Source organism: Branchiostoma floridae, chromosome 15 (assembly GCF_000003815.2).
Source record: "Branchiostoma floridae strain S238N-H82 chromosome 15, Bfl_VNyyK, whole genome shotgun sequence".
NCBI classification, from domain to species: Eukaryota; Metazoa; Chordata; class Leptocardii; order Amphioxiformes; family Branchiostomatidae; genus Branchiostoma; species Branchiostoma floridae.
This window is the reverse complement of record NC_049993.1, coordinates 7,613,372-7,624,402: the sequence shown is the minus strand read 5'-3', so window position 1 is coordinate 7,624,402 and position 11,031 is coordinate 7,613,372. Positions and strand designations below refer to the sequence as shown.

The 11,031-nt window shown below is 40.0% G+C and overlaps 1 protein-coding gene across 1 annotated transcript; it reads right to left on the bottom strand.

Annotated features, from left to right (window-relative positions):
- Positions 1–462: 462 nt before the first annotated feature.
- Positions 463–3,305, bottom strand: LOC118432071 (NXPE family member 3-like). The gene is made up of 4 exons (XM_035843579.1): positions 3,198–3,305; positions 2,286–3,016; positions 1,909–1,970; positions 463–1,581 (listed from the first exon to the last, which is right to left on the bottom strand). Exons 1-4 carry the CDS (start codon positions 3,300–3,302, stop codon positions 950–952), a joined length of 1,530 nt encoding a protein of 509 aa, XP_035699472.1. The 5' UTR covers positions 3,303–3,305; the 3' UTR covers positions 463–949.
- Positions 3,306–11,031: the final 7,726 nt, after the last annotated feature.

Below are 11,031 nucleotides of genomic sequence, written 5' to 3'. Positions count from 1 at the left end.
TCGATACGATATCACATATCGTTAGGCTTTGCCGCGATGTCAACCCTGAGTGTGAGGGTGTCGCAGACAAGCCCATTCATGTTCAGTCTCCCGGGGACTATGGCTTCGTAGCCAGCTCACAACGCGACTTACAGGTCCACGAAGTTAATTGTCAACAATAACGGACTGGCTTCCAGAATGGCGGTGTGATTTCCCGCCGAAGGGACCGAGGTTCACCGAGCAAAATGGCTGGCATGGCCAGAAGTTTCAATTCTGATTTGTGACGTCAGCGCGCAGGCAATCAGAACGAGGCCATTACGTCATCGGTCAGCGCGGCGGGAGAGGGGAGGAGAGCGCGAAGTTCAAACGTGTTTACAGGGTCATATTGGGCGGATTAATGTAAAAATTGACGTAAATCAACTTTTTAATGAGTAAACTACTGGAAAATAATGATTTGAAGATTTTCTGATGCTTTCCTTTAATAGAAGAACTCTGTAAGTTCGTCTTCACATGATTTAAGAAGGAAGAAACATGTAGAAATATAGGCATAAGTAGAACATGGAATACTTTACCTAGCTATAATTCTCTTTGTATGCAACTTACTGCATTTAGCCCCAAGGAGCATGGATATGCAATAAACTTCATTGTTATATTAACGCCGAAACTATGGATACATTAATACATGCATGACGTTTTGACGTAAGCCCCCCCCCCCCGCATAAAAGCAAGCAAAAAATGACTATCTAATCTATTACTATCTAATCTATTACAAATAGCGTTTTGTTTCTATTTATAATGTAATCTTGATTAGCTGACATAATTTTACAAAACTTAAAGTAGATTTAGATAGGGCCAATAAAAGAACACAGATATTCCAGTTCTTGTATGATGATGTCACTTGCCGGATGAATAGTGTCCGCATGCCATTGCTGTGCCGTTGTCATTTCCCAGGCATCTACCAACACAACGTTCATTCCTTCAATATCTCTCTCATCAACAAATCTAACTGGTGTGCCAGCCAGTCTCCGGCAATAAGCTCATTGCCCATGCGCGTGTTGGCGGACTTGATGACCACGAGTGTGTCAGGACTCCTCTGATGCAGCCGTTGAATCGCAGCTCGGATGGCCTCCATCCTCTCTCTGTAGATGTCTACGGCGTAGGAGGTGAAGTGGGCCCAGAGAGTGAAGCCGACCACGTCGTTTGGCCCTCCTTCGATTTCATCGATGACGTTGGCAACGTACTGTAGGTGGAAGGTGCGGGTCCATGCGCAGCGAAGAGGTGGTCCATGGGAACGATCCTTTACGGTGATGTTGTTGACTGTGTCACGAGCAAGCAGAGGTCCAGTCTGATGTACGGCGTCTGTAAGGGTGCTGTCGGTAAGGTTTAGTATCTTAACGAAATGTTCGTACCACTGCCGTATGGTGGAGTCTCCCATGAAATGCAGTGTCTTTCCCCTCAGACATGTCCTCCATTCTGATTGGTTGGAGAAGTGTCTGTTGTGACAGACCAGTGAGTTCCAGACGCCTTCATGATAAAATCCGGAGATCTGTGGGTTAGGGAGTCCCGGTATGCAGCGCGGGCGATTAGCCAGAGGGTCCAGCCCTGTTTGCAACGAAGGTATAAGATGGTCACACAAAGCTAAACTATGGCCGTCTAACCTTGGTAAGAAATCATTTTTTCCAGGATATTGAAGTTTTCGTTTTACACAACCAGTAACATCAATACCTAATGTCTTTCGTTGTAAAAAAAAGAAAACTCCAATTTTCTTTGTTCTATCAACCTGATGGACTTATTTTCGAAGCTTGCTGTCGAACAAATTATTTTCTAATTCGTATTGACTATCCAAATACCGTCTGAAATTCAAAATGGCCAAGCGTTTTGAAGATGCTATCTACACACTTTTACAACATGGCATTTTTTGCACCTTACCTGGGGTGACGCTGATTTTAGATGGTGATCCGGATATGGACTTCTTCATTCCGTTCATTCCTCTGGAACAAACAGAACAGGGTACGATGATCATAGACTTCAACAACATCAGTCTTCAGGGAAAGAATATAGTGTCATCGTCTTCATCGTTAGTCATTATCAACATCATCATCATTACTACAATCATCACCCTCATGATCCCCATCATCATCACCATCATCATCATTATCACAATCATCATCTTCATTATCGCCATCAACATTATCATCATCACCATCATCATCATTATCATCACTACCACAATTATCATCTCCATCACCATCTTCATAACGACAACCACCATCATCAAAACAATAATCATTACCATCATAACATACTTGCTGAACAGTTTTTCCTCTCCGTCCTTCATGAGCTTGACACTCGCGATCGTACTAAGCCTGCCGTGGTACCCGGATGTGTTACAGGAAATGTTGGCGGCTTTCTCACAGTACCACCTGGCTCCTGCATGCGGGTCGGAGTAGTTACAAACCGGGGCAGTGCTGTTGAAGACGGTCGGGTCTGCGTTACACTTGGTGTCGATCTTAACCTTACCGATAAGGTATCGTTTCACGAACATAATCTTGTCGACTGGGTGTTCCCTATCAGTTCTCTCTATGACGTCTACAGCCTGACGCGGATGGACAAGTTTGACCTTGATGCTAACCTCTCCTGCCCACAACAGCCGGAAGGTTGCCGTGTACGTCCCGTTCTGGTGGTCCGTGATGATTCCAACTGCACCGCACTTAGTTTTTAGATTAAAAATGGACGCCCGAAAGTAATCACCGATATTTGTGGTTACGTTCCCTTCTTTGTCTTTGGCTGAGATCACAATCCGTAAGATGTCGCCTACCGAAAAATTTCCACCGGGCTCCAAGAAAAAACTGAGTTGTTGGGCATAAGTCATAGGGGAAAATCCAAGCTCATCTATTTTTTTGCTTGTGTTAACGTTAGGAGGACTTGGGGTCGTTCTGTTTGCATTCCATTTGTTTAGAAAATAAGGCACGTGATTTAAAGACTTCTCGTTTAGCCATTTCCATCGCAACGACGGAGCAGCGTTCCAAGAACTTTCCTGTGAACATACGGGATGAGCTTTCTTTTATCGAAGAACCGCTGAACACATAAAACACAAATGCACGCTAATTTCGCATTCAAATTCTTTATCCAGCTCATTGAGAGATTGTACTTGTAGAAGATTGTAATGATAAAAATTGGATAAAGATCTGGCCTGTTAGAGGCTATTTACAGCGTACCTTAACATAGTACAGCACCAACATCCCCACAACCACCATCATGGCCACACCGAGGGAGAACCGTTTGGATGCACCCACGGATAGTCTCTGCCATAGTTGGGCCATATCCTGTGAAACACAATGCAGTGTGAGATAGAAAAGAAGTCTTTATTTATTAATTTATTGGTTTGGCTATTCAGCATGCACAGACAGGGTTGCCCAATTTACCCGTGCCTATTACTAAGGGCTTGTCCTGCAGTTTATTGACAAGTTTTTATTGGCACAACAAAAGTACAGTGATTTTCCTAAGGTATACTACAACTATATATATATATATATATATATATATATATATATATATATATATATATATATATATATATATATATATATATATATATAAAACTGTGCTCATAAATTATGCAAATTAGACTCTGATTTGCATTGATAGCCCTTGAAAATGGAAGGCATTTCCGAAGTTATCTACATATAAAAATCACGTTGATCCGTCAACCCCTTCCCAAGTTATTCCATTCGAAAAGAATGGTGCAATTGCGCAAGCGCGGACGAATTGCTGTGGAATTTCGGGAATTTTTGCCAATCAGACATATACTTAACAGTAAGCCTAATATTTCTTTCTTTTTGAGTTACATATGGCATATTTTTTAGTATTCTAAAGAGAAATGCAGTGTATTTATAAACCGTCCTCATTAATTATGCAAATTAGACCTGATTTGCATGACTGGCATTTGGTTATGTAAGGCATCACTGAAGCTATCTGCGTTCCAAATATCATGAAGATCCGTCAACCCATTCCCGAGTTATTCCCCTCTAACGGGATGATGCAGCAACGCAGGCGTGGAAAAACTCCTGACATGCCTGCGGAATTTTGGGGAATTTTTGTCAAACGGACGCACACTATACTAGTAGGCTAGCTCCTGAGGCGTCGCCAAAAATGACATGGACTAAGTGTGGTAACTGGCCTGTATGCCTGCCTGTTTAATACGGACACGTCAGTCTATTGCCTATTTTCACAACCCAGGCTATGTGCTACTTGGCTGTCGTCTTCAACACCTTGAGATAAGTGTACTCTACAGACTTGATAGGATTGTAAATGGTGTTAACTATACCTCTGTTATATATTTTGTGTGACCCTTACAGCTTCCCTCATGAACTAAATGAAAAGCGGCCTGGGCTATTTTCTGACAGACTATCGTCAATGTTGTCTTTTGCTATAACAAAACACAGTAAAAAAACACCACATAGCACGCTTCAGAGAGGGGGCCAGTCAGTTGCTAAAAGAAGGAGGTTATGTGGATTCATGTTCACAGCGGTTCATGTCTACACAATGGTTGCTTCTGCCCTATCAAGGTATTTTGGTTACCTGGGTGATATATAGCCTCGTGTTTGTGTACCTGCCTGTTACTGGCACGCCTGTTTACCTATTAATAAGACAACCCAGACTATACTGTAATTCCTGATTTTTTTTCAATGTATCTTCACGGTTTTCACGGCAATGACTGTAACATGAACTTTTCATTGCTGACAACAAATGATACGCGAGACTTTTTAATGCCCACCTGCCACCACAGTGAACATTTAGTTCCGAGAACAAGTGTAATTTTTTCAGACCGTGAATGTTTGGTACCGAGAAGACAAAGTGAATTACAGTATGCTATTGGCTGTCGTTTTCAACACTTTGAGATACGTTTTTACTACAAACTTATTGGGACTTTAAATGCTGTAAACTGTACCTATGTTATCTATTTTGTCTGACCCTTACCTCTTCCCTGAATAAAAAAAATCAATATGATAGTAGAACTTTATAGCGCAACGATCGTACACGGTACAATGTATGGCAGAAAAAAAGAAGAAACAAACTTATCACCCTCATTACTAAAGCAAGTATAAAACATAGTACATAATGCAGATTGTGAATATAGAATGAAATTTGACATCCTTATTTCTAAAACAATGAGAGCTAGCGTAAAACATTGTACTACAATTATGAGTTTCGGCATTTTTTCTTATGGCAAAGCAATCTTTTATATAATATGAATCAATATGACATAGATGTAAATAATAATAATGAATAATCTGTAAGGACTGAATCAGAAGAAGGTCTAATGGAATTGTGTAGTGAAATTAGAAATGTAGATACCAGTAGCAGCACAGGTACTCACACATTGTATATATATTTTAGTCAAGGTATTTGACCCTTCTCTTCTTGACCGCCACCCCAGCACGGCTAGTACCATGCTATGCATATACATGTGCATCCATACAATTTCACAAGACAAGAAAGGAGATCTGAGTGTGAGATATGTTCCAGTAGCGGTATGCAGGTCATAAGTGTATTTTATCCCCTTGCATTGAAATGCTACCAACAATCAATGCTGACAGTATCTTAAACTATAGCTGCTAGCTAGTGTTCTATATGCTAGCAGCGTACGTGGTACAACGTATTTTCTCGAAAGTCTTGATAAGTGTTTTGAGTCACTATCATGCGGTACCAGTGAGCTGAAGATCAGCGACAGTTGGTCCTTTCCGTTCTATTCGATCGAGACTTGATAATAAAACAGTACTTGTAGGAACGGTCGAAATTTCCAAATTTTTCCAAAAGATTTCCAAAAGAATCACTAGCAGCATTTTTGAGTGCGTCCAGTTTCTTGGGTTGTGTTGACTTGGAGTTGTTTTTCTCCTAATTCTACAACGTCACAGATCCAGTCTTACTGTCTTTATTCCTGGCTTGATTGATTTCATTTTGTCCTCCTAGACTATTGTAAACACAAACAGTAGTAATGCCTGTCCTTGGTCCTCTCTGGGCCTGTCTGTGTCGTCCATTATTGCAGGCCGAGAAACCCGGTGACTTCGAACATATAAGCCGCTCTTTACGGTGGCAAGGATCAAGAACTCCATTTGTTTTTGTTTTTAAATTCAATCAACAAAGTTTCAAACAAAGAATCAAGCCAAAACGTGAGTTCTTGGTCCTTGCCACCGTAAGAGCGGCGTATATGTTCGAAGTCACCGGGTTTCTTGGTCTATAATAAAGCCTTGACAACACAGACAGGGATTACTGCTGTTTATGTCTACAATAGTCTTGGGGGACAAAATAAAATCAATCAAGCCAGGAATTAAGACAGTAAGACTGAATCTGTGACGTTGTAGAATTAGGTAGCCTCTACCAGTCTTCGTGGATCGGTGGTCTAATTGTAGAAATTGGACAAATAGAATCTATAGTACGCTAGGGGAGTAAGCCGGCCAGAAGAGCGGATCCTGAAGGACGCGACACATCCCTGCAGACAGTTCCTGCCCCCTGTTGTAAAAACTCAATACAATCTACGTCGCAATGTGGAAATGAAAACGCCATATAGTAAAACAAGTCGACACAAGATGTCGTTTGTACCGCGGACACTAGCCCAAAAAGCTTTATCTAAATGTTGATGTAAATATGTTTTAAGATTTTATACTGATATCTCGCTTCTTTCTCAAATTGTCAATATGTATAACGCTGGTGACTGAAGTGCTATTTTTGTGTTATGATATGTTGTGTAAAATCAATGCAATTCAGCCCCTATGGGGGCTGCAAAGTTGATTGTAATAATAAAGTTTCAAAGTTTCAAAGAGTACGTTTCCAGTCACCACGAATTCGTGGTGAAGACGTGGTGAGGATAATGATTCTACCGATCCACGGAGCCTGGTAGAGGCTAGAATTAGGAGAAAAACAACTCCAAGTCAACACAACCCAAGAAACTCGACGCACTCAAAAATGCTGCTAGTGATGCTTTTGGAAATCTTTTGGAAAAATTTGGAAATTTCGACTGTTCCTATAACAAACACAAACTTACCAGACCTTGCAAAGGGGACCAGTCAGTCTCAAACTCACGGTGGACGTTGCAATTGCCGACTTAGATAACGATTCCACTTTTTCCTTTTCAGGGAATTTAGGTCACCTGGACACATTGATCTTCAAAACACTCTGGATACACCTCAACATTTGCCGTTGAGCTCTAATGGCGTGTCAACTATCAGTTAATGAAGCGCTCTATTGAGGCGTGCACATGACCGATTCCAATGTCAACTCCAGGTGTACCTTGAACTATCAGTGACCGAAATGCTCTATTGAGGTGTGTATACATGGCCGTCTTAAATGTCAACCCCTGGTTTTTACGGAATTCATACAATCCACTACAAAGAAACATGATTGTTACGAAATTCTAAGGACTATGTAATGAAGTAACTTAATAAACAGATAAAGAACCGTACGAATTTGTTGGACTACGTGATATCAGAAGTAAAATTAAGTTATTCTTGTATATGATTGTTTAGTAATATAACCGAAGCTGTAGGGATGAAATGAATTAGGATTTTACTTTGATTTTACCATAGATAACGATGTTTTTCGCTCTGCTTATTTCCTTGAGTGTTGCATGATCAGCTGAGTCACAGAAATTCAAAACCTTGAAGTAGAGTATAGTAGATATAGACAAACGAGAATGGTACAAAGGCTGCTTGATACTCGAACTCAGTAAATATGCAAGATGGAAAGGGCCAACTGTTGCTGATCTTCAGCTCTCTGGTGCCGCATGATGGTGACAAAAAAATTGTCAATGCTTTCGTGAAAATACGTTGTACCACGTACGCTGCTAACATATAGGACACCAGCAGCTATAGTTTAAGATACTGTCAGCATTGATTGTTGTAAGCATTTCAATGCCATGGGACAAAATACACTTGTCACCTGCATACCGCTACTGGAGCATATCTCCTACTCAGGTCCGATCCCTTTCGTGTCTTGTTAAATTGCATGGATACACATGTATATGCATAGCATGGTATAGCCGTGCTGGGGGCATGGTCAAGAAGAGAGGGGTCAAATACCTTGACTACTACTTATATGTATATATGCAATGGGCGAGTATCTATGCTGCCACTGGTATCTAGTTTCACTACGTGATAGTAATACATTTTCATTAGACCTCCTTCTGATCCAATTCTAACAGTTTATTCATCATACTTATTTACATTTATATCATATTCATAACGAATTCAGCAGCTATTTAAAGGGGGTAATATTGTCTTTATTTGTTACCTCCATGAAATGTCATGGAATGGAGGTTATATTTTCTGTTATGTGTCTCTGTCAGAGTAGATGATACTCAAAGAACGGCTGGATGGATTGGTTTCATACTTGTTGTGTTGGTGGGGTGTGATGAAAGCTCGAATCGATGAGATTTTGGGCGCCGTATCTGTCGTTATAATCGATGTAATAATATCAGAAATCACCCCTATATCTGCGATATATTGGAACAGGCATCGTGCTTTAAGTGTTTGTTAATGGGCTTAGCTCCAAGCAGATGGTGAGGTGATTTGTATGAGGGAAACATTTGTAATGTTTGGGGAACCCCGAGGTTTTTTGAAGATGATGATTAGTTTTATTTTTGTCTGCTTAGGATATCATGGAGATGTGAAGCATAAGTATAATTGTAAGAAGTTGAGGTACATTTAACGGTAATGCTTAACAGGTATGGATGTCTCACATACTGTACTGCTGATTTGAGTGACATGGTGATTAAAATGCCATTAGGTCCTCTCATCTTAGATGGGTTGGGTGTCAGAAGTTTTATGGGCGATACAGATGTTCTGATTTCGTTACGATAAGGGACAGTTGTTAGTTGTCTCTTTCGTAGCCAATGGTACTTGTTTTTTAGCAGACGGGGTTGGCGTCAAGTATTCATCTTACAGTTGGTGTAGGGCTATCAGAGGAAAGTGTGCATCTCGTTTTTGTACCGTGTGAACAGCTGATGTTATGACATATTGGTGGAAAATCAAATCACCATCTGACTAAAGTTGCCCACATCCCTTCTTCTTTCTGAGTTTCCCAACTTCCTCCCACCACACCGCTCTGAGGCACATAGTCGAACCTCAATAATGCTGACAACCTTAGACAGTTTAAATGCCAAACATCAAGCTTAAGGAATACCACGCTACCATATGCCGTCGACCTCTTAAACGCACATTACACAATTAAGTGTCACATTTTAATAATTACTAATCAGATGGACATCCTCTGTGTCATTAAATAAATGCACCACTACTTTCCCATAACATTTATAACCATTACTCTCAAATACAACCGACTATAAACATACATACCATCCACAAAAAAGCAATAAATATTTCATGGAGGTATGAGGTCCCCGAACTCTAGTTGTATATATCATTAGGTATTATTGTATGACCTCGTATGTATCATTAGGTATTATTGTATATATCATTAGGTATTATTGTATATATCATTAGGTATTATGTATATATCATTAGGTATTATTGTATATATCATTATGTATTATGTATGACCTTGTATATATGATTAGTTACCTCCATGAAATGTCATGGAGGTTATATTTTACCCAGCGTTTGCATGTGTGTTTGTGTGTGTGTGTGTGTGTAAACAAAATAACTCAAGAACGGCTGGGTGGATTGGTTTCATACTTGGTGTGTTGGTAGTGTGTGATGAAAGCTGGAAATGATTAGATTTTGGGCCCCCTAGCAGCTCCCCTTGGTACTGCAGCGCAACTTCCGGTTTTGCTATCTCGGTGTTCTGAACAAGCTATGGCCACGATTTTTGTATAAGATAGCTCTTGTGCTCAGGAAGAAATGACATAAGTTTGGTCCCCCTAGCGTCTAATTTTGGGATAGCAGGGGCATTTTTGTCAAAAACTTCTGAAGACGATAACTCAAGAAGGGAACAACGAATTTTCATGATTTTTGGTATGTAGGTACCTTAGACAATGTTGTACAAGATAAGATACTAATTATGCAAAATTGGAGTACATTTGCATAATTAATGAGAATATTATATCATAGCAGTTTTTTCAATGTATCTCTTGTTCCAGACATGCTATGGTCTTGACATTTAGCTGGTAGATAGCTTTTAGTGCCATGACCAAGTGGAGCAAGTTTCAGCCCTCTAACATTTAATTGTGGAACTGTAGGGGCGTTTTTGTCAAGACACTCCAAAGCGGATAACTGCAGAAAAGATTGACAGATTGGCATCATATTAGGCATGCGGGTACCTTAGACAAAGATGTTCATAATGATATACATGTTATGCAAATGAGGACTTAATTTGCATAATTAATGAGGAAATTGTATAATTCCATTGTTTTCAATAACTGGACTTCAATAAATGTAACACATGTTAATTATGATAGGTGGAGTATAAGCAGATACCAAATATGGTAATGAGGAGCTTATTTGCATAATTTATGTAAAAATTGCAAAACCGCTTTATGATTAATAATGGGAATTATATGATTGTGACATGTGTACGTTAGTCAATGATGAACAACACCATGCATAAATTATGTCTATGTGTTAGTCAATTTCATTAAATTTAGGAAAGCTCTAAATTTTCATGGAGGTATGAGGTCGCCGAACTCTAGTTATTATTGTATTCTTGTAGAAATAACAGTGATACAAAAGCAGGACATACTAGGGGTGATCAGGAATTTTTTGATTAGGTAGTATATAATATTGTATGACCTTGTATATATGATTAGGTATTATTGTATATATGATTATGTATTATTGTATTGTTGTAATAATAACAGCGATACAAAAGCAGGACTTAAGCGAAGCCCCATGACTGCGCTATCCTTCTGTTGAGGGGTGATAAAGATTAAAACGGTGCACGCTACGGAGAGAGGTGCGCACAGTAGGAGCGCCGCTTTTCAGCATTTCTGTACCGGAGTTATTCTGCTGGAAAACAATTTTGGAGCATCTTTCACCCAAAACAAAGAATGAATATGCTGACTGCTTCTCTGTTGGAACTCTGTTACCCCTCCCGTAC